Source organism: Anabrus simplex, chromosome 12 (genome assembly GCF_040414725.1).
Source record: "Anabrus simplex isolate iqAnaSimp1 chromosome 12, ASM4041472v1, whole genome shotgun sequence".
NCBI lineage: Eukaryota > Metazoa > Arthropoda > Insecta > Orthoptera > Tettigoniidae > Anabrus > Anabrus simplex.
Genome location: NC_090276.1, coordinates 39,855,839 through 39,881,392, shown reverse-complemented (window position 1 = coordinate 39,881,392; position 25,554 = coordinate 39,855,839). Strand labels below are relative to the sequence as shown.

Below are 25,554 nucleotides of genomic sequence, written 5' to 3'. Positions count from 1 at the left end.
TCATATGTGCCGCGCACTTTAATTAGGTAGGTGAATTGTCCAGCGTACTTTATATAGATAGATGTCTTGTGCCGCGCACTTTAATTAGGTAGGTGTATTGTCTAGCGCAATTTATATAGATAGATGTCATTTGCCGCGCACTTTAAATAGATCGATGTATTGTGCCGCGCACATTATATGGATAGATGCAATGTGCCGCGCTCTTTATAAAGATAGATGTGATGTGCCGCGCACTTTATTTAGGTAGGTTTATTGTGCCGCGAACTTTATATAGATAGATGTGATGTGCCGCGCACTTTATTTAGGTAGGTTTATTGTGCCGCGAACTTTATATAGATAGGTGTATTGTGTCGCGCAATTTACAGAGATAGTTATCATGTGCTGCGCACTTTATCTAGATAGGTGTATTGTGTCGCGCACTTTATATAGATAGGTGTATTGTGCCGCGCACTTTATATAGATAGGTGTATTGTGCCGCGCACCTTAGATAGTTAGATGTATTGGGCCGTGCACTTTATACAGACAGATGTCATGTGAGGCACACTTTATATAGATAGACGTCGTGTGCCGCGCACTTGATATAGACAGATGTCATATGCAGCGCACTTGATATAGACAGATGTCATATGCAGCGCACTTTATATTGATAGACGTCATATGCCGCGCGCTTTATTTAGATAGGTTTATTGTGCCGTGCACTTTATATAGATAGATGCCATGTGCCGCGCACTTTATCTACATAGGTGTATTCTGCCGCGCACTTTATATAGATAGATGTCATGTGACGCGCACTTTATATAGATAGATGAATTGTGCCGCGCACTTTATTTAGGTAGGTTTACTGTGCCGCGAACTTTATATAGATAGATGTCGTGTGCCGCACACTTTAAATAGATAGATGTATTGTGCTGCGCAAATTATATAGACAGGTGTATTGTGCCGCGCAATTCATGTAGATAGATGTCATGTGCTGCGCACTTTATTTAGAGAGGTGTATTGTGGCATGTCCTTTATATAGATAGATATCATGTGCCGCGCACTATATATAGATAGATGTATTGTACCGCGCACGTTATATAGATAGATGTATTGTGCCGCGCACTTTATATAGATAGATGTCATGTGACGCGCACTTTATATAGATATGTGTATTGTGCCGCGCACTTTATATAGCTACATATCATTTGCCGCGCACTTTATATAGATAGATGTACTGTGCCGCGCACTTTATATAGATTGATGCCATGTGCCGCGCACTTTATCTAGATAGGTGTATTGTGACGCGCACTTTATCTAGATAGGTGTATTGCGCCGCGCACTTTATCTAGATAGGTGTATTGTGCCGCGCACTTCATATAGATAGATGTCATGTGACGCGCACTTTATATAGATAGATGTATTGTGCCGCGCACTTTATTTAGGTAGGTTTATTGTGCCGCGAACTTTATATAGATAGATGTCGTGTGCCGCACACTTTAAATAGATAGATGTATTGTGCCGCGCAATTCATATAGGTCGATGTCATGTGCTGCGCACCTTATTCAGATAGGTATATTGTGGCATGTCCTTTATATAGATAGATATCATGTGCCGCGCACTTGATATAGATAGATGTATTGTGCCGCGCACTTTATATAGATATGTGTATTGTGCCGCGCACTTTATATAGCTACATATCATTTGCCGCGCACTTTATATAGATAGATGTATTGTGCCGCGCACTTTATTTAGATAGATGTCATGTGCCGCGCACTTTATACAGACAGATGTCATGTGAGGCACAATTTATAGAGATAGACATCGTGTGCCGCGCACTTGATATAGACAGATGTCATGTGTAGCGCACTATATATAGAAAGACGTCATGTGCCGCGCTCTTTATTTAGATAGGCTTATTGTGCCGCGCACTTTATATAGATACATATCATGTGCCGCGCGATTTATATGTATAGATGTCATGTGCTGCGCACTTGATATAGATAGATGTCATGTGCTGCGCACTTTATTTAGTTAGATGTATTGTGGCATGTCCTTTATATAGATAGATATCATGTGCCGCGCACTTTATATATACTGTAGATGTATTGTGCCGCGCACTTTATATAGATACATATCATGTACCGCGCACTTTATATAGATAGATGTGATCTGCTGCGCAGGATATATAGATAAATGTCATATGCCGCGCACTTTATATAAATAGAAGTCGTGTGCAGCGCACTTTATATAGATAGGTGTATTGTGCCGCGCACTTTATCTAGATATGTGTATTCTGAAGCGCACTTTATCTAGATAGGTGTATTCTGCCGCGCAATTTATATAGATAGATGCCATGTGCCGCGCACTTGATATAGATAGATGTCGTGTGCGGCACAATTTAAATAGATAGATGTATTGTGCTGCGCAAATTATATAGATAGGTGTATTGTGCCGCGCAATTCATATAGATAGATGTCATGTGCTGCGCACTTTATTTAGATAGATGTATTGTGGCATGTCCTTTATATAGATAGATATCATGTGCCGCGCACTTTATATATATAGATGTATTGTGCCGCGCACTTTATATACATACATATCATGTACCGCGCACTTTATATAGATGTGATCTGCTGCGCAGGATATATAGATAAATGTCATATGCCGCGCACTTTATATAAATAGAAGTCGTGTGCAGCGCACTTTATATAGATAGGTGTATTGTGCCGCGCACTTTATATTGATAGATGCCATGTCCCGCGCATTTTATCTCGATAGGTGTATTGTGCCGCGCACTATATATAGCTGGATGTGAACTGATGGGCACGTTATATAGATAGATGTCATATGCAGCGCACTTAATATAGACAGATGTTTTGTGCAGCGCACATTATATAGATAGGTGTATTTTGCCGCGCATTTTATGTTGATAGATGTCATGTGCCGTGCACTTTATACAGATAGATGTATTGTCCAGCGCACTTTATGTAGATAGATGCCATGTGCCGCGCACTTGATATAGATAGATGTCTTGTGCCGCGCCCTTTATATTGATAGATGCCATGTCCCGCGCATTTTTCTAGATAGGTGTATTGTGCCGCGCACTTTATCTAGATAGGTGTATTGTGCCGCGCAATTTATATAGATAGATGTCATGTGCCGCTCAATTTATACAGAGAGATCCATTGTGCCGCGCACTTTATATAGATAGACGTCATGTGCCGCGCGCTTTATTTAGATATGTTAATTGTGCCGCGCACTTTATATAGATAGATGCCATGTGCCGCGCACTTTAAATAGATAGATGCCTTGTGGCGCGCACTTTATATAGATAGATGTCATGTGCCGCTCGATTTATACAGAGAGATCCATTGTGCCGCGCACTTTATATCGTTAGATGCCATGTGCCGCGCACTTTATCTAGATAGGTGTATTGTGCCGCGAAATTTATATAGATAGAAGTCGTTTGCCGCGCACTTTATACAGATAGATGTATTGGGCCGCGCACATGATATAGATACGTGTATTGTACCGCGCAATTTATATAGATAGATGTCATGTGCCGCGCACTTTAAATAGATAGATGCCTTGTGGCGCGCACTTTATATAGATAGATGTCATGTGCCGCTCGATTTATACAGAGAGATCCATTGTGCCGCGCACTTTATATCGTTAGATGCCATGTGCCGCGCACTTTATCTAGATAGGTGTATTGTGCCGCGCACTTTATCTAGATAGGTGTATTGTGCCGCGCACATGATATGGATAGATGCCATGTGCCGCGCACTTTATATAGATAGATGTATTGTGCCGCGCACATTATATAGATAAGTGTATTGTGCCGCGCACTTTATATAGATAGATATCATGTGCCGCGCACTTTATATAGATAGATGTACTGTGCCGCGCACTTTACAGATTGATGCCATGTGCCGCGCACTTTATCTAGATAGATGTCATGTGCCGCTCACTTTATACAGATAGATGTATTGTGCCACGCACTTTATACAGACCGATGTCATGGCAGCGCACTTTATATAGATAGACGTCATCTGCCGCGCGCTTTATTTAGATAGGTTTATTGTTCCGCGCACTTTATATAGATAGATGCCATGTGCTACGCACTTTATCTAGATAGGTGTATTGTGCGGCGCATATTATATAGATAGAAGTCGTGTGCCGCGCACTGTATACAGATAGATGTATTGGGCCGCGCACATTATATAGATACGTGTATTGTACCGCGCAATTGATATAGATAGATCTCTTGTGCCGCGCACTTTATATAGATAGATGTCATGTGCCGAGCACTTTATCTAGATAGGTGTATTGTGCCGCGCACATGATATGGATTGATGCTATGTGCCGCGCACTTTATATAGATAGATGTATTAAACCGCGCACTTTATAGATAGATATTATGTGCCGCGCACTTGATGTAGATAATTTTATTGTGCCGCGCAATCTATATAGATAGATGACATGTGCTGCGATTTTATTTAGATAGGTGTATTGTGGCGCGCAATTTATATAGATACATATCATGTGCCGCGCACTTTAGGTAGATAGATGTACTGTGCCGCGCACTTTATATAGATGCCATGTGCCGCGCTCTTTATATAGGTAGATGCCATCTGCCGCGCACTTTATATAGATAGATGTCATGTGCCGCTCACTTTATACAGATATATGTATTGTGCCGCGCACTTCATATAGATAGATGTCATGTGGCAGGCACTTTATTTATGTATGTCATGTGCCGAACACTTTATCTACATAGGTGTATTCTGCCGCGCACTTTAGATAGATAGATCATGTGCCGCGCACTTTATTTAGATAGGTGTATTGTCCAGTGCACTTTATATAGATAGATGTCATGTGCCGCGCACTTTATTTCGATGGGAGTATTGTGCCGCGCACTTTATATAGATACATATCATGTGCCGCGCACTTTATATAGATAGATGCCATAAGCCGCGCACTTTATCCAGATTTGTGCATTGTGCCGCACACTTTATCTAGATAGGTGTATTGAGCCGCGCACCGATTTGGATAGATAGATGCCATGTGCCGCGCACTTTATCTAGATTGATGCCATGTGCCGCGCAAATTATATAGATAGGTGTATTGTGCCGCGCAATATATATAGCTAGATGTCATGTGCTGCGCACTTTATTTAGATAGGTGTATTGTGGCATGCCCTTTATATAGATACATATCATGTGCCGCGCACTTTATGTAGATAGATGTATTTTGCCGCGCACTCTATTTAGATAGATGCATTGTGCCGCGCACTTTATATAGATATCATATGCCGCGCACTTTATACAGATAGATGTATTGTGCTGCGCACTTTATATAGATAGACGTCATGTGTCGCGCACTTTATATAGATATCATATGCCGCGCACTTTATGTAGATAGATGTATTTTGCCGCGCACTCTATTTAGATAGATGCATTGTGCCGCGCACTTTATATAGATATCATATGCCGCGCACTTTATACAGATAGATGTATTGTGCTGCGCACTTTATATAGATAGACGTCGTGTGCCGCGCACTTGATATAGACAGATGTCATGTGCGCGCACTTTATATAGATAGATGTACTGTGCCGCGCACTTCATATATTTACATATCATGTGCCGCGCGATGTATATAGATAGATGTATTGCGCCGCGCACTTTATATAGATAGATGTCGTGTGCCGCGCACTTTATATAGATAGATGTATTGTTCTGCGCACATTATATAGATAGGTGTATTCTGCCGCGCAATTTATATAGATGTCATGTGCCGCGCACTTTATTTCGATAGGTGTATTGTGCCGCGCACTTTATATAGATAGATGCCATGTGCCGCGCACTTTATCCAGATAGGTGTATTGTGCCGCGCACTTTATCCAGACAGGTGTATTGTGCCGCGCACTTTATATAGCTACATATCATTTGCCGCGCACTTTATATAGATAGATGTACTGTGCCGCGCACTTCATATAGATTGATGCCATGTGCCGCGCACTTTATCTAGATAGGTGTATTGTACCGCGCACTTTATATAGATAGATGTGATCTGCTGCGCACGTTATATAGATAGATGTCATGTGCCGCGCACTTTAAATAGATAGTTGCCATGTGCCGCGCACTTTATATAGATAGATGTATTGTGCCGCGCACTTTATATTGTTAGATGCCATGTCCCGCGCACTTTATCTAGATAGGTGTATTGTGCCGCACACTTGATATAGACAGATGTCATATGCAGCTCACTGGATATAGTCAGATGTCATGTGCCGCGCGCTTTATTTCGATATTTTTATTGTGCCGCGCACTTTATATAGATAGATACCTTGTGCAGCGCACTTTTTATAGATGGATGCCATGTGCCGCACACTTTATATACATAGGTGTCGTGTGCCGCGCACTTTATATAGATAGATGTCTCGTGTGCCGCGCACTTTATATCAATAGGTGTATTGTGCCGCGCAATTTATATAGATAGATGTCATGTGCCGCGCACTTTATTTATTTATATATATGTAATGTGCCGAGCACTTCATCTACATAGGTGTATTCTGCCGCGCACTTTATATACCAAGATGTCATGTGCCGTGCCTTTATATAGATAGGCTTATTGTGCCGCGCACCTTATATAGATACATATCATGTACCGCGCACTTAATATAGATAGATGTATTGTGCCGCGCAAATTATATGGATAGATGCCATGTTCCGCGCACTTTATATAGACAGATGTATTGTGCCGCGCACTTTATGTACATATGTGTATTGTGCCGCGCACTTTATATAGCTACATATCATTTGCCGCGCACTTTATATAGATTGATGCCATGTGCCGCGCACTTTAGATAGGTGTATTGTGCCGCGCACTTTATATAGATAGATGTCATGTGCCGCGCACTTTAATAAGAATCATGTGCCGGGTACTTTATATAGATACATGTCATGTCCTGCGCACTTAAAATAGATAGGTGTATTTTGCAGCGCAATTTATATAGTAGATGTCATGTGCCGCGCAATTTATATAGGTAGACGTCATTTGCCGCGCACTTTATATAGATTGATGACATGTGCCGCGCACTTTAGATAGATAGGTATCATAGTCCGCGCACTTTATATAGATAGATGCAATGTGCCGCGCACTTTATATAGATCAATGTCTTGAGCCGCGCACTTTTGATTAATGGATGTCATGTGCCGTACACTTTATATAGATGTATTGTGCCGCGCACTTTATATACATGAATGTCATCAGCCGCGCACTTTATATAGATCGATATTATGTGCCGCGCACTTTATATAGATCGATATTATGTGCTGCGCACTTTATATAGATCGATATTATGTGCCGCGCACTTTATATAGATAGATGAATTGTGCCAAGCACCTTATATAGATACACGTGATCTGCTGCGCACGTTATATAGATAGACGTCATGTGCCGCGCACTTGATATAGATGTCATGTGCCGCACTCTTTATATGGATAGATGTCGTGTGCCGCGTACTTTATATAGGTAAATGTTTTTTGCCGCGCACTTGATATATATAGATGTATAGTGCCGCGCACTTTATATAGATAGATGTCATGTGCCGCACTCTTTGTATAGATAGATGTCATGTGCCGCGCACTTTATATAGACAGTTGTCATGTGCCGCGCACTTTAGATAGATAGATGTAATGTGCCGCGCACTTCATATAGATAGATGTATTGTGCCGCGCACTTTATATAGATGAATGTCATGTGCCGCGCACTTTATATTGATAGGTATATTGTTCCGCGCACTTTATATAGATGTATTGTGCGGCGAACTATAACGTTGCGATTTTTGACCAAAAAATTTTTAACCTTAAAAATCCCCCAATTCTCTTTCAAACCCAGTTAGAGGAAACACGACTGAAGAGTTGCTATTTTTGACCAAAAATCCAATTTTTGTTTTAACCTTAAAAATCCCAGAATTCTTTCTTTTTCAAATCCAGTTAGAGGAGTCACGACTGAAATGTTGCGATTTTTTGAAAAAATCGAATTTTTGATTTTAACCTTAAAAATTTCCGAATTCTTTCTTTTTCAAATCCAGTTAAAGGAAGCACGACTGAAATGTTGCGATTTTTGACCAAAAATCGAATTTTCAGTTGTAACCTTAAAAATCCCCCAATTCTTCAAACCCAGTTAGAGGAAACACGACTGAAAAGTTGCGATTTTTGACCAAAAATCAAATTTTCAATTTTAACCTTAAAAATTCCTGAATACTTTCTTTCAAATCATCACTTTTGCCCTAACGCCATTTTTAAGGATCGAAATGCCGGATTTAAGGGGTAGGGGCACAGTGTACGAGGGGGCATCAAATATAAACGGGATTTTTTATTTAAATTCATTTATTGAAAAACATAAGCTAATTATAATTTATTTCCCACATAGTTTCTCCTCTTTGGAAATGCATTTGTCCCAGCGTATGGGCAGTTTTTTGATGCCCTCATCGTAAAAAGAACAGGGTCGTGTCACCAGGCAGATGCGCACGAAGTCTTCCACACTCTCGTCATCTTCAAATAGTTTCCCTCCTAGAGCTTCTTTAAGTGGTCCGAACAAGTGGAAATCGCAAGGCGATAAGTTCGGGCTGTAAAGAGGATGCTCAAGTGTAGTCCAGTACCTCTGACAGACCTCCAAACGTCTCAACTTCATATTTAAGTCCTGGCTGTAAAGAGGATGATCAAGTGTAGTCCAGTACCTCTGACAGACCTCCAAACGTCTCGACTTCATATTTAAGTCCTGGCTGTAAAGAGGATGATCAAGTGTAGTCCAGTGCCTCTGACAGACCTCCAAACGTCTCGACTTCATATTTAAGTCCGGGCTGTAAAGAGGATGATCAAGTGTAGTCCAGTACCTCTGACAGACCTCCAAACGTCTCAACTTCATATTTTCGGTTTAAAGACGAGGGACCCATCTGGAACACACTTTACGAAACTGTAGGTCATTAGCGTTGATTGCTTGACAGCTGATTTCGACTTGTTCTGCAATTTCTGATACTCTCGCCCGTCGATCGTCGTCAATAATATCTTTAACCGCACGAATGTTTTCGTCTGTAATGCTGGTACGAGGACAGCGATCGTGTTGCTGATTTTCCACACGCTCTCGTCTTTCTTTGAACTTTTCGTGCCAGGCAAACACACCAGTCCTTGACAATGTTTGATCACCGAACTGTGCAGTCAATCTCTGGCAAATTTCCGCCCCTGTAACTCCTTCACGAGCAAGAAATTGTATAATTATGCGTTGCGCAGTGGAGAGGTGCATCTGTTGCACCGACATCGTTACTGACGAAACGGGGGGAAATATCTAACAGCACGCTCTCCTCACTCCAAACGGTCCCGCCTAAGCATAGTAAAAACGCGGGGCCAGTCCTACCAGCTGTTGGTGTTCAGGAACAAAAATCCCATTTAAATTTGATCGACCTTCGTATATAGAGCAAGCTAACGCCACTTTCTCTCCCGCTGTCTGACAACATTGAGTTCGAAGATCTTTTGGACCACCAATTCAATAATCCCACTAGAATGTATTTATTTTGGAGTAGGCCATGCTCTACTGAAGATGAGGCAGAAGTCTCAGGGTGTAACTTACACTCCAGATGACTTTTAAGGCAAGTATGTTTCTTAAGATTTTCAATTACGTTGTTCTGGCTTAAAATATTTTCAGCTCACTGTCATGTATAAAATGCTCCTTGCAACAGAATTCTTATCAGATTCACCTGAAGTCTTCAGATAATGTTTCAATATGTACAGGAATTAAAAGTGGTTCCACAGTTTATTATCGCTGGAAGTTTACTTTCATATTTTTGCTCTGAATAGCACCATACTACATTTTTGCCTATTACATGAATTACGAAAAAATGAAAAACTTGTATCTCCAATAGTTTATATCTGACTCAGTGGCGTATGCTGCCATCAAGACATGGGCTATCACTAGACTTAGGTTACCCATTTTCGATAGTTGGTTTAGTGAACGTCAGGCCTTAAGGGTTTTGAGCTGCAGCTAATAGCCATCGAAGTAGCCTGCTGTGTTAAGGATGGTTCACAAGCCCTAGCCTCTGCTACTGTAGATGGTAGCTAAAAAATCCGCCTCCTCGTACTCTTAATTCCCCCAGCTCGGGGACTGGGTGCTTATGACGTCTTTACCATTCATTTCATCAGGTCACCATCAAGCCTTTCCAGAGGCTATGCGTTATTATTATTATTATTATTATTATTATTATTATTATTATTATTATTATTATTATTATTATTATTATTTCTTAATCCGTTTCTCCTCCAGGGTTAGTTTTTCCCTCGTACTCAGCGAGATATCCCACCTCTACACTCAAGGCCAGTGTCCTGGAGCATGAGACTTTGGGTCGGGGGATACAACTGGAAGGAGGACCAGTACCTCGTCCAGGCGGCCTTGCCTGCTATGCTGAACAGGGACCTTGTGGGGGATGGGAATATTGGAAGGGATAGATAAGGAAGAGAGAAAGAAGCGGCCGTGGCCTTAAGTTAGGTACCATCCCGGCATTTGCCTGGAGGAGAAGTGGGAAACCACGGAAAACCACTTCGAGGATGGCTGAGGTAGGAAACGAACCCTCCTCTACTGAGTTGACCTCCCGAGGCTGAGTGGACCCCGTTCCAGCCCTCGTACCACTTTTCAAATTTCGTGGCAGAGTCGGGATTCGAACCCGGGTCTCCGGGGGTGGCAACCAAACACACTAACCACTACACCACAGGGGCGGACATTATTATTATTATTATTATTATTATTATTATTATTATTATTATTATTATTATTATTATTATTATCTCTGTTGCAAACAATGCATGGCCAACAATAAAGTTTGTGAAGTTCGTATGAGCCACATAACCACAAATACTTTTCATACTTAAGTTGAAATACCCTTTGTATGGATTCTTGTTTTTCTCCTCCTGTTCACACTGTAACTGAGTAAGAGGTGGGGTAGGCTTACCATTTTTAATTATCAGCAATTTATCTTCATATTTCAGTTGCGAGAATGGTTCATCCAACAACTTACACACGGTTAGCTATTTCACAGAAGTAACATCACAAGGTCACAGTCACGTCAAACTCTCTAACTTCAGATAAACTAAAATTGTTCTGAGATCAACTGAAATATACCAATAATTTCCAACTATAAGCAACCCATAAGATGTCCTGCACATGCAAAAACAAGCACATGGGTGAATCCCATCAATTCGGACACTTCGGAGAACTTCCAGTCTTTGGGCCTTCTCTTTCCACCGCTGTCTCTCGTTAGCGGCGGCGATTTCACGGACCGAAGCCTAGCACAGCTGAAGGTTAGCATCCCCTCGTTCCCCGCAACGTTCCGACATTCGCCAGCAAGCCCCGCGCGGCGGGTCGAGGGGAGTGGGCCCAAGGCCTGGGCTGCGATGTTAGTCTCCGATGCCTTGCTCTCAGAAATACGAGCGACGTTCTTTCTCAATGCTTTCAAGTTTTGTAAATGGAAGAATGTGTCAGATGGTTACATTATAATAAGATTTAGATTTCCATCGTTCTCATTTGAGGCTTGGGCTTCACTGATAGCCTTGGTAGCCCTCAGTATACGCCACTGATCTGACTGCAAAACCCAGAGTTATGAGTATTTTTGACAAGTCTGCCAAATTATAGCCCAAAAGTAATGAAAACTGTGTCACAAGAGGAATTTTCTATTCAACATATAAAAATTGAGGAGCTTGCTTGCAAATTTCACTTCAGTCATACATTATACATTTTTGTTTTTATGTTAAAAATTCTTGTTAGAATGACGTGTTCGTGCTCTAGTATAAAACCCTGCAAAAAACATTTAAGTCACGACCAATTTACACTTGAAAACGCGCGAGCACGTCATTCTAACAAGAAATGTTAACACAAAAATGTGCTTAAAAGTTACTTAAGTGGTGTTTGCAAGAATGCTCCTCAGTTATTTCTTAATAACTTTGCAACAAATTAACTAATCAACTCTGAATTATTTTTGGTGCTATATCTCAATATATGCTTTTGTTTTAAATATTGTAGTGGTAAGTAATAAATATATTGTAGAAGTTGAAAATTGCAGTCCTAATTCTCCTTAACGTCGTGTTAAAGTAAAAATGGCTGGAAGAGATTTTGTGTTTCGTGCTCAGATGGTCGATTTTAGACTATTTTCACAATGTTGAGAGACAATAGGTTTTACACTTTAAGGGGATACGGAACGGTTAAAATGGTCAAAAATATAATTTTTATATTTTTTATATTTTATGAATCTCTGAAGTCTGCTCTTTAAAATGATGTATAATACATTATTGTGGCAACTTTTAATTGTTAATTTAAACTTGCGCTGACAATAAGAAAATCATATGTGTGGAAAGTTTTAACTGCAGTTTTCTCAGTTTCCAATTTTTTCAAATGTATGTTCCTTTTTCTAGGTAACTATTTATCACAGAGCTGTGTAATTTTCATCATTAATTTGTCTCATATTGGTTAACATTTTAACGGAGGGATTTCCTGATTTATATAAAACTGTTTGAGATTTGGCTGTCTTTTAGGAAAAAATTATTCTATTTATTGACTGTTTAAAAATATATGTATCTGAGTCCCCTTAAGTCCAATTACAAAAACGCTCCGTCAGTATGTCAAGTAAGGTTTGAATAAAATGTGACAAATTTCATTTTCATAACTTTATTAGATCCTGAGAAAAAGGAACATGAATTAAACAAATTTAACATTGGTAAGATAGGCGGCTCCGTATCCCCTTAAAAGTAATGATATACTTGACCTCACAGAAAGTAGTGTACGGAGTGATATAGGTAATCGAAGTCTATCATCAGAAAAGTACTTCAAGAGATAAAAGTGAGGTTAGAGTACCGTACAGGAATAAATTCACTTCTGTCTCCAACGCAGCAATTGCTGATTGCACTGAGATGTTATGCAACGGGGTCGTTCAGATCATTACGGGAGATATCAATGTGTTTTTTTTTTCATTGACTTTACGTCGCACCGACACAGATAGGTCTTATGGCGACGATGGGATGGGAAAGGCTTAGGAGTGGGAAGTAAGCGGCCGTGGCCTTAATTAACGTACAGCCTGGTGTAAAAATGGTAAAACACGGAAAACCATCTTCAGGGCTGCCCACTATCTGCCGGATGCAAGCACACAATCACGCGCCCCTAACCGCACGGCCAACTCGCCCGGTGATATCAATGTTGTAAATGGTTGGAGAGAGATAGGCACATAAGCTAATATTCCTTTAAGTCGTTAATATCTAAGCAACATTTTTATTGAAATATAAATCTGAAGGAAGGAAGATCATAATCACATGTAGCCTGCATAACATGGTAGGCGTAATTTCTAATATGATTGTGCTACTGTAGTTCTTAACGATCTGTCCAGTTAATAAATTTCAGATGAAAAACCACTGATGGTGGTGGTGATTATTGTATTAAGAGGAAATACAACTAGGCAACCATCCTCTATATAACACTAATCACAGAGAAAAAATGGAAGGGGTTCGACACTTCGAAAAATGAAGGTGTCGGCCAAAGGAATACAAGGGCCATGAAGGGCGTGAAAACGAAAGACTCCCTAGGCCTCCATACGTAATAGCGTCGGGGTCTGAAAAGAATAAGAGTTGACCAAGAAAGATCGGATAGCACAGATGAAAGTGACCGAGCTCGATAGCTGCAGTCGCTTTAAGTGCGGCTAGTATCCAGTATTCGGGAGATAGTAGGTTCGAACCCCACTGTCGGCAGCCCTGAAAATGGTTTTCCGTGGTTTCCCATTTTCACACCAGGCAAATGCTGGGGCTGTACCTTAATTAAGGCCACGGCCGCTTCCTTCCCACTCCTAGCCCTTGACTGTCCCATCGTCGCCGTAAGACCTATCTGTGTCGGTGCGACGTAAAACAACTAGAAAAAAAAGATGAAAGTGAGGAGTGGTGGTGATTATTGTTTTAAGAGGAAGTACAACTAGGCAACCATCCTCTATATAACACTAATCAGGGGGAAAAAATAGAAGGGACCGACCCTTCGAAAAATGAAGATATCGGCCAAAGGAAGACAAGGGCCACGAAGGGCGTGAAAATGAAAGACGCCCTAGCCCTCGCAAACCTAATAGCGTCGGAGTCGGAAAAGAACACGAGTTGACCAAGGGAGGTCGGATAGGATAGATGAAAGTGAGGAGCCTGGCACAAGTAAGTGGAAGCAATGCCAGGACTCAGCTAAGGGCCCCGTGGTCTCCAGCCCACGCTCCAAAGTTCAGAGCCCCTGGGGCCCCTTTTAGTCGCCTCTTACGACAGGCAGGGGACACCGTGGGTGTTATTCTACCACCCCAACCCACAGGAGGGATGGAAAAACCACTGAGTGGTAATACGAAAGATATATCTCACAGAATAACAAAAATGTTTTAAAACCAAAGCACTATTTTATATAACGACAGTAATATCTGATCCTGAAGACTTGTTTTTTTTTCTAGTTGGCTTTACGTCGCACCGACACAGATGGGTCTTATGGCGACGATAGGACAGGGAAGGGCTAGGAGTGGGAAGGAAGCGGCCGTGGCCTTAATTAAGGTACAGCCCCAGCCCTGAAGAACTGTTGGTGACTTGGCATGATCACAGTCGTTATTACGAAGAGGCTCAACTTGGTCGCTGTTTAATGTAATTATTTTCGAAGTGGTGGTAGTGGTGGTGGTGATTATAGTTTTAAGAGGAAGTACAACTAGGCAACCATCTTCTACATAACACTAATCAGAGAGAAAAAATGGAAGAGACGCGACACTTGAAACATGAAAGTATCGGCCAAAGAAAGACAAGAACCACTGGCGTGAAAATTAAAAGGCTCCTTAGGCCGACGGTGTCGGAAAAGAACATGATTTCACCAAGCAGGCTCTGATAGGATAGATGAAAGTGAGGAGGAGCCTGGCACAAGTGGGAGCAATGCCAGGACTCACCTAAGGGCTCCGTAATCTCCAACCATGCTCCAAACTTCACAGCCCGTGGAGCCCCTTTTGGTCACCTCTTAAGGGCCCCATAGACGGTCCGTCTTAGCGTCCGTCTTACCTGCGCAGTTCTAAGACGACAGGTAAGACGGACCGTGTGTGGTAGAATTTTCATCCCTGTACCGTCTTAGGCTTGGCTCGAAGTGAATCTGGCAGCGCCTGATTTTTCTGTGCGTGTACAGGTAAGTCGGCGAGCAAGTTGGAGCGTGTGTGGGGTCTTCAGACTTAGCGTCAGTTTTAACCAATTGCTCATACAGTGCAGTTCGCTCGTAGGACATAACGTCGGATTTAAGAATCATGCCTCGAGCGTTTCTAATGGAATTCATACAGCTATACCGTTGTAATCCGTGCTTGTGGAAAATCAAAAGTAAAGAGTACACGGTACAGGGTTATTTTTACATGTTTTCCATCAACCGCACCCAGACAGTTTGGAAAATTCCATTTTCTTTCAAACTGCTGTCCAATACATATCCATTCATCTTCTTTTGTTAGAAACTGAAACAAAATAAAATTATTATTATTATTACTAGCTGATGTACCCGTGCTTCGCTACGGGATTCTCAGAAAGACTGACTTTGTGGTTTTCCTAACCTCAAATCAACATAGGTCATTACAAAAACGTAAGTATGAATGTAGCGATTAAAAGCAATGCTATCATATAAAATACTCGATCAAATGGAAAGCCGCACGTTTTATCACTTTTAACGAACAGAGCTGCGGTTAGATTGCGGTGCCAAACTAATAGTCCAAAGTTCCAGAGCTGGGATGACCAGGCCGCAGATTGCCATGAACACTCATCTGCCATTATTCCGCTAAATATGCACACTGTTCATTCCAATCAGTGCCTCAGAGTAGGGACTGAATAGCCCGAATGCTATGATGATCCAGTGTGTTACGTACCAGTTGTATCAGAAAATTTATAAACCAGGGGAATGGCATGCTAAAGAAGAAAGTTATCTAACACCCTAGCTACGTCCCATCAATATTCAGACAGGCTGTTACACTCTGTACGACTGGGCGAGTTTACCGTGTGGTTAGCGGTGCGCAGCTGTGAGCTTGCCTCCGAGAGATAGTGGATTCGAACCCCATTGTCGGCAGCGCTGAACATGGTATTCCGTATTTTCCCACTTTCACACCAGTCAAATGCTGGGCCTGTACCTTAATTAAGGCCTAAGGCACTCCTAGCCCTTTCCTATCCCATCGTCGCCATAAAACGACGTAACGATGTAACGTAAATCAAATAAAAATACTCTGTACGCAGCATTAATCCTATCTACCGGAGATGAGGGGCAACAGAAGACACAAAGCACATCACGACAAACAATGGTCAATGTAATGTTATTGTTGATCAATGTTATGAGCTTTCTATATTGTAGGCCTTCACATTCAGTTTTCTTTCGACTCTGTGATTTGTAAACCATAAATTGTAGTTTCTTATTCTCCGACTTTACATACCATTTTTCATTAAATGCTGTTTACCCATTTTCTCGTTACTCGGCGCTGATATGGACTTGGTAACAAAAATCCAAATTCATGAATATCTTTGTGATCATAACCAGTACGGTAACAATGTATAAGACATGAATAATAGGAAATTTGATGCTATATAACCTTAGTTATGTAGCATTCATCGATTACACCTCTAATAAGAAATATTTCAGAATTACATTTTAGGCCTTCCCCTAAATTACCATTTCACTCAGCGTGAATAAAATAATTTACAGCCTTGACTATAGCGACTTATTTCCTGACTTTGCATACCGATTTTCATCAAGATAGGACTACTAATAACAACAATATTTGGGAATTAAATTTTAGGCCTTCCACTAAACTACCATTTTTCTCAGCGTGAATACAATTACTGATAGCCTAGATTGTAGCAACTTATTCCCCAACTTTGCATACCCATTTTGTTTAAAATACTACCACTAATAACATAAATAGTTGAGAATTCAATTTAGGCCTTCCCCTAAACTACAGTTCACTCAGCGTGAGTAAAATGATTTATAGGCTAGATTGTAGAGGCTCATCCCCTGACTTCACATACCGATTTTCATTAGACCACTAATAACATTAATAGTTGAGAATTCAATTTTAGGCCTTCCCCTAAACTACCATTTCACTCAGCGTGAGCAAAATGATTTATAGCCTAGATGGTAGAGGCTCATCCCCCGACTTCACATACCGATTTTCATTAAATTCTCTTCAACCGTTTTCTCGTGATGCGTGTACATACATACATACAGACAGACAGACAGACAGACATAAATTACGGAAAAGTAAAAAAAAAGCATTTTCTTGTTACTATGGACATGACCGATACAGAAATACCATTATTTTCAAATTCTGAGCAATGTACAGACAAAACTCTTATTTTATATAGATTGCTATTATTATTAAATCATGCAACTAAAATATAATTTAACCCAATGTAATTAATTATATTTTTTGTTTTTAGGTTGGTTGGACGAAGACTGTTAATTTTCACAATCCGTTATATAATTGTTTCTTATTGCACTCTAAGCATACATTATACCTTGTTTTATATTAAATTAACATGAAATACATTTCCTTTTACCTTGTGCAAGAAACTTATAAATAAATTTTACTTACTTTGAGATACTGATTCTTGCGCACCTTATATATTGCAGAACAAGTCTCAGGAATAATTACTCCCAAAGACTGGCCTGAAATTGCAGCGGAAAATTTCGGATCTTCGTAACTTCTCCCGGTTGCCAGGAAACGAAGTGTGACGTTGAGTCTTCATGCGGTGCTATTGCCCGTCTCTTTGCATTGTCACTCTTTCTGATATGGGGCGCTACCAGGTGAAGAAGGTATAAATACGTTTCACTGTCCATCCTCAAATAATTGTACCAGCCACCTGGTTCAATAGTTAAATCTTTCATTAAATTTATATGCGACAGTGTATCTCGTTTAACTAACCAAGCTTTTGCCCATTTTGATCAAGCCCTTTTCTTTTTAGCTTTTGATCTCAAAGCTAATGCTAGAGCGGTGTAAATTAGAAGTTCCTCTAGCATGTTATCCGTGCACGACTAGCGAAAACTGATCGCAAGTCTCACAGCAAAACGGAGCGTCTGTGTCCTCTTCCGTGTTCCGTCTTACCTCTCATCTTAGAACTGCGCAGGCAAGACGGATAGTAAGACGGACCGTCTATGGGGCCCTTACGACCGCCAGGGGATACCGTGGGTCCCACAGAGGGGAATTGACCTCAGAGAAAAGCAGTTTTCGGAGTGATATAGGTTATCGAAGTCTGTCATTAGAAAGGTACTTGAAGAGATAAAAGAGAGGTTAGAGTACCGTACAGGAATAAATGCACTTCTATCTCCAACGCAGCAACTGCAGATTGCACTGAGATGTTATGCAACGGGGTCATTCAGATAATTACGGGAGATATCAATGCTGTAAATTGTTCAAGAGAGATATGAACATAAGCTACTATTACATTAAGTTATTAATATCTAAGGAACATTTGTATTGAAATATAAATTCAAAGGAAGGAAGATCATAATCACATGTTAGGTCTAATTTCTAATAATACGATTGTGCTACTGTAGTTATTAACGATCTGTCCAATTAATGAATTTCAGATTTAAAACCTCTGAGAGGTGGTGGAGTGATTATTGTTTTAAGAAGAAGTACAGCTAGGTAACCATCCTCTTATTAACACAAATCAGAGAGAAAAAATGGAAGGGGTCTGACACTTCGAAAAATGAAACGCAATCGCCACCAAGGGCGTGAAAATGAAAGACTGCCTAGACCTCCATATGTAAAGCCGTGCAGCGATGGCCTCGATGTTAGGTCCCTTTAAACAACGAGCATAATCATCGTCATCACCATTACGTAATACCGCCGAGGTCGGGAAAGAACAAGAGGGACCAAGGGAGGTTGGAGAGGATAGATGAAAGTGAGGAGCCTCATACAAGTAAGTGGAAGCAATGCCAGGACTCAGGTACGGGTCCCGGATCACCAACCCACGCTCCCAAGTTAAGAGCTCATGGAAATTGCGCTAGGTAGAGTTGTATGTCACACACATTAGATTGTGATGATGGCAGACAAAGAAGAAAGAAATGTAGACCAGAACGCGAAGTTTTTGCTTCTATTCGCGGAAATAAGGATTGCTACAGTGACTCAGAGCCGTTCCTTGTGATCACCTTGATACGCAATAAACGCAATGCGACCCTAAGTTCTTATTATATTCGTAAAATCATGAAGTGTTCCGTCGCGAGTCATTCAGCAAAGTAGCCAAACTTTATGTGAAACATTCAGAATACACAGTTACGACGTGATACTGAGGCACTCAGAAGTTAAAACCCCCGTTACCTCTTCCATTTATCGCTTCGATTAACAGTTGAAAATACCGAAAGCGTGGACAAAGAATTACTGCGTAACTTATCGCAAAGGTCGCTAAAACATGATTTCTTAGATGTAAGTTTGTGTTCAAATAATTATCACATATTTCTTTTTTTTTTTTTTAGATAATTCAGTAAAACTCTCTGGAAAACTTGGAGTTGATGTGAAAGATGAGGGAGTAAACTGTGGCTCTGAAAATGACGGAGATATATTTTGTCGACGCTGGGGAGATGTCAACATGAGCGTGAAGACACTCGGAGGAAAATGCATTGTAATAACATGGATTAGTGCGGATTCAGATGCAGTATTTAAGGACTGCTATTATTTGACTGGACACTGGTACGGTGGTCCAGAACAGATACATCAGTACTGGCCCATAGAGAAAGAAACTTTTGCTGACTACTCCTACGTCACGAAGCAGCAAGACTATCAAGGAATTGCCGAACCTTACTGGCTGACTTCATCGGGGGAGTACTTTTATGTTAGTCCAAACACTCCGCTGTTTATTGACCAGAATAATACAGCAAAGGGACAGTTTTGTCTGGTAGCCAAGAACGAGGCACCTTACTCAAAAGAAAGAGGGGATACTATATTGGAATATACAATGTGTAACGCTGAGAATGCCAGACTGGCCCATGAAGACGCGATCAACACGGTCCTTGGTAGACCAACAGGAATACCTGATGAGCGAATGATTCGTTATCCGATATGGTCCACCTGGGCTCAATATAAGGCTAACATCAATGAGGAAGTAGTAACAGACTTCGCCAACCAAATCTTAAAGTATGGTTTTCAAAACAGTCAGTTGGAAATAGATGATCTCTGGGAAACATGTTATGGTAGTCTCACTTTTGATACCAAGAAATTCCCTGATATTAAAGCATTCACTGACCTCCTTAAATCGAAAGGTTTCCGTGTAACTCTCTGGATACACCCCTTCATAAATGTGGATTGTGAACCGTACTATTCAGAGGCTCTGGCGAACGGATATTTAGTTCTTGATACCACAGGGAATGCTGCATCTACGTGGTGGAATGGTAAAGGTGCAGTCATTGACTTTACCAAGCCTGAAGCAGCCAACTGGTGGGTAAACCGCTTAAAGAAATTACAACAAGAGGCCGGCATTGATTCCTTCAAGTTCGACGCTGGAGAAACAAGCTTTCTTCCCCAGTTGCCAGTTCTGTCTGATCTGATTACACTGCAGCCAGGAATTTTTACCGCCAAGTACGTGGAGACTGTGTCGCAGTTCGGCCCGATGATCGAGGTGCGAGTTGGACAACGCACACAGCATTTGCCGAACTTTCTGCGGATGCAGGACAAGGACAGTAGGTGGGACTTCAACAACGGTTTGCCAACTCTTATCACCACACTACTTCAGATGAACATGGTGGGGTACACCATCGTGCTTCCTGACATGGTGGGAGGTAACGGATATGGAACTGATGTGCTGACTAAAGAACTCTTCCTTCGCTGGTTAGAAGCCAACGTCTTCATGCCTTCTATTCAGTTCTCTTTCGTTCCCTGGAACTTCGATGAAGAGGTAAGCACTTCATTTTATTTTGTAGGGAAGATATGAATCAAAATGATTTTCTTCATGGTGTTTAACGTCACACTAACACACTGGTGGAGGTGGTGATTATTATTTTAAGAGTTAAGTACAAGTGGGCAACCATCCTCTATTAACATTCATCAGAGGGAGAAATGGAAGGGGTACAACACTTCGAAAAATGAAGATATCGGCCAAAGAAATGCGAGGGTCAAGAAAGACGCCCTAGGCATCAGGAACCTATTACCATCACGGTCGAAAAAGAACAAGAGGTGGCGGAGGTTCTGTTTTAAGAGGACGCACAACTAGGCAACCATCCTCTATATAACACTAATCGGAGAGAAAAATGGAAGGGATCCTAAACTTTGAAAAATGAAGATACGCCCAAAGACAAAGGCCACGAAGGGCGTCGGTACCTAATACCGTCGGGGTCGGAAAACACAAGAGTTGACCAAGGGAGGTCGGATGGGATAGATGAAAGTGAAAAGCCTGACAAAAGTAAGTGGAAAATATGCCAGGACTTTGCTATGGGCCCCGTGGTCTCATAAAGACGCTCCCTAGTTACGAGCCCCTGAGGCCCGTTTTAATCGCTGCCTACAGGCGGGGGATACCGTGGGTATTATTTTATCGCCCACACCAACAGCGGGAGGTAGGCTAAGGCCCACTAAGGCTATTCTGCCATGCGGTTTGCTTGCTTGTTGGTTTGTTGTATCTGGGCTTTCCATTTTTATTTTTTTATTTTTTATTTATTTTTTTTTTTTTTTTGCTAGGGGCTTTACGTCGCGCCGACACAGATAGGTCTTATGGCGACGATGGGATTGGAAAGGCCTAGGAGTTGGAAGGAAGCGGCCGTGGCCTTAATTAAGGTACAGCCCCAGCATTTGCCTGGTGTGAAAATGGGAAACCACGGAAAACCATTTTCAGGGCTGCCGATAGCGGGATTCGAACCTACTATCTCCCGGATGCAAGCTCACAGCCGCACGCCTCTACGCGCACGGCCAACTCGCCCGGTTTTCCATTTTTAAGTTTAACCAGAGTTTTAATTCGAGATTAGGGTATGTTGATGTGTATTAGATACAGTTTTTATCACGAATTACTCCATTTTAGAAACTTGAGTTTTAACATTATTCGGAGTCATCTTCAGCCTTCTTTAGTGTGAACGTTAAGACGTCAATACAAGTTGGCAAATTATATTCGTTGGCATTTGCCTTGAGATGCCGAATGGGAAGGGGTATTGATGAGTGAACTTGGAAACGGACAGGCGCTTACGAAAACAAGAAAAGCTCTTGGTGTCGAATTCACAGACACATCGTTCAATATCCTTGTTTAGTTTTCTTCAAAGGAAAGGAGTGTATATTTTATAATGTTAAAAATTAAGTTCCCAGAAAGAAATCATAATTTCATTTCATCGACTGCAAATGTTAGAAACATTTAAGCCGTTTAGGTTTTTTCAATCGTGAAATTACCAGCGTTTCGCCCCAGTGTATCAGTGGGCTCATCAGTTGGATTACTACACCTTTCCAAGACGCTGGCGGCTAGTGCGCCGTTGAGACACCACTGCAAGCCTCCTATGTAGGACAATGCAGTAACGGTGAACTAGGGGAAGTGGAGCAGCAATCCAACTGATGAGCCCACTACTACACTGGGGGGGGGGGGCTGGTAATTTCATGATTTGAAATGTCCAAAGAGCTTAAATATTTTCAACAATGTTGACTCTCATTACTGTACTCCATGGCTCAAAATTGAAAAGAAATCAAAATAATAAACATTATTTTCTTCTAATACAGCATATTCTTTAAGTTATTTTATTATTTTATGTGAACGTGTTCTAAGTCTCTAGGAACTTGAAATTCACAGTCACTGATATGTTCCACACGTTATTTTCAGACGATACAGACGACCAAGAAATTATCCGAGCTTCATGCCAACTATACTGATAAGATTATCGCAGCGATGCAGAAATCTGTTGAGGATGGCTCCCCAGTAAACCCTCCAGTCTGGTGGATAGATCCAGAGAATACGGAAGCTCAAGCAATAGACGATGGTAAGAACACTTTCATACAGGAATCTAAAAATAAATGTTTAAGACTTATATTTTATTTATGAAGTATTCGTTATCTGAAATATGTATTTGATTACTGTTTGTGTGAAGTGGCTGGATCAAATAAATGGAGAGTCGCTATAATAGCCCCATTGTACAAGGGAAAGGATGCTTAACATAAAGCGGATAATAACAGGCCATTCAGATTGGTATCTGTTGCATGTAAGCTCTGGGAAAACATTCCTTCTGATTATATTTTATGCAATTGAGAAATAACTAACTGGTTTGATGGAAGGCAGTTCGATTTTCGAATAGGTTATCCCGTGAGGGTCAACTTTTAGGACTCCAGCAAGATATAAAATATACCGAGCTCGATAGCTGCAGTCGTTTAAGTGCGGCCAGTATCCAGTATTCGGGAGATAGTAGGTTCGAACCCCACTATCGGCAGCCCTGAAGATGGTTTTCCGTGGTTTCCCATTTTCACATCAGGCAACTGTTGGGGCTGTACCTTAATTAAGGCCACGGCCGCTTCCTTCCCACTCCTAGCCCTTTCATCTCCCATCGTCGCTGTAAGATCTACCTGTGTCGGTGCGACGTAAAGCAGCTAGCAAAAAAAAAGATATAAAATAGATTTCAGATGCAGTTAAAATGGACTATATCGCAATTGGCCTGTCCAAGGTAGAGCATGAGATACAGATGACGAAAATCAGGGCAATTTACTAGACAAAGAATGGATTAATGTGTGGCTAAATTTCTACAAATTGTGCTGGTGATTATTGTTTTAAGAGGAAACACAACTAGGCAACCATCCTCTATATAACACTATTCAGAAAGAAAAAATTGAAGGTGTCCGATACTTCGAAAAATGAAGATATCGGCCAAAGGAAGACAAGGGCCACGAAGGGCGTGAAAAAGAAAAACTCCCTAGCCCTCGCAAACCTAATAGCGTTGGGGTCGGGAAAGAACAAGAGTTGATCAAGAGCGGTGGTGGTGGTGATTATTGTTTTAAGAGGAAGTACAACTAGGCAACCATCCTCTATATAACACTAATCAGAGGGAAGAATGGAAGGGATCCGACACTTCGAAAAATGAAGATATCGTCCAAAGGAAGACAAGGGCCACGAAGGGCGTGAAAATGAAAAACTCCCTAGCCCTCGCAAACCTAATAGCGTCGGGGTCTGAAAAGAACAAGAGGTGACCAAGGGAGGTCTGATAGGATAGATGAAAGTGAGGAGCCTGGCACAAGTAAGTGGAAGCAATGCCAGGACTCAGCTTAGGGCCCCGTGGTCGCCAACCCACGCTCCAAAGTTCAGAGCCCCTGGGGCCCCTTTTAGTCGCCTCTTACGACAGGCAGGGGATACCGTGGGTGTTATTCTATCACCCCCACCCATAGGGGGATGATCAAGAGAGGTCGGGTAGGATAGATGAAAGTAAGGGGCCTGGCACAAGTAAGTGGAAGCATGTCAGGACTCAGCTAAGGGCCCCGTGGTCGCTAACCCAAGCTCCGAAGTTCAGAGCCCCTGGGGCCCCTATTAGTCGCCTCTTACGACAGGCAAGGGATACCGTGGGTGTTATTCTATCGCCCCCACCCATAGGGGGATTAAAAATGAAAGAATTCCTTGTCCTCGGAACCTGGTCGGAAAAGTACAAGAGTTGACCAAGGGAGGTCAGATAGGATAGATGAAAGTGAGGAGCCTGGCACAAGTGGAGGCAATGCCAAACCATGCTCTCAAGTTAAGAGTCCGGGGACCCCTTTTATTCGCCTCTTACGATAGGCATGGGTTACCCTAAGTGTCCAAGATAAGACCATCTTTTCTAACAAGAGTGTTTATGTTCCAGAGTTCCTGCTAGGAGAGGATCTGCTCGTCGCACCAGTTATTAAGGAAGGCGCTGTAAGTAGAGACATCTACCTACCAGCAGGAACCTGGAAGGACGAACTCCGACCGGACCAGCCTCTCATTGAAGGACGCACATGGCTTAGGGATTACCCTGTCGCTCTCGATGAACTACCTTACTTCACAAAAGTTAAATAATAGTCTTCCTACGAAACATATCAAAACCTCATTGCAAAATACAGCCGTCTTGCCATTAGTAAATCGACTAACCTAGAAAGAATGAAGCAAGTGTTATAGCGGTCTTCGTTCAAAATGTGCTTGTAATAATTGTTGAGGTAATAATTTATTCACACCCTAATTTTCCCATATTTCCATTCAGCATTGATCGTATGACTACAAAAGTGAAAATATCAAACGATTCCAGCAAATGTTAATGAAAATATTTGTAAAGAAAATGTGGAACTGCACTGAATATGGTTTTCTTTTAAAAATAATTCGCTTTGCATTTGTGGTAATGATGTAAAAAATAAATTATTTTCTTGCATGTTTCGCCGTTTCATTTCTCCTCTTCTCAATTTACGACTGTTACTGACCCCACCTCCTCCCGGAGGTTCAAAATTGCTGGATTCCGATAGTTTATGATGTTGTTGGTGGTGATTATAGTTTTAAGAGGAAGTACAGCTGGACAATCATCCTCTACCAACATTGATCAGAAAGAGAAAAGATAGAGTAAGTCCGTGAGAGAAGGCG

At 41.5% G+C, this 25,554-nt stretch overlaps 1 protein-coding gene across 1 annotated transcript in view; it reads left to right on the top strand.

The window, feature by feature from the left end:
- The window catches only part of LOC136884323 (myogenesis-regulating glycosidase), a 53,358-nt gene extending 28,008 nt beyond the window's left edge, over window positions 1-25,350 (top strand). The window contains exons 3-5 of the mRNA XM_067156421.2: window positions 19,508-20,922; window positions 22,816-22,972; window positions 24,809-25,350. Coding sequence (XP_067012522.2) covers window positions 19,508-20,922; window positions 22,816-22,972; window positions 24,809-25,002 — 1,766 coding nt within the window. The 3' untranslated portion in view covers window positions 25,003-25,350. The remainder of the gene's footprint in view (window positions 1-19,507; window positions 20,923-22,815; window positions 22,973-24,808) is intronic.
- Window positions 25,351-25,554: the final 204 nt, after the last annotated feature.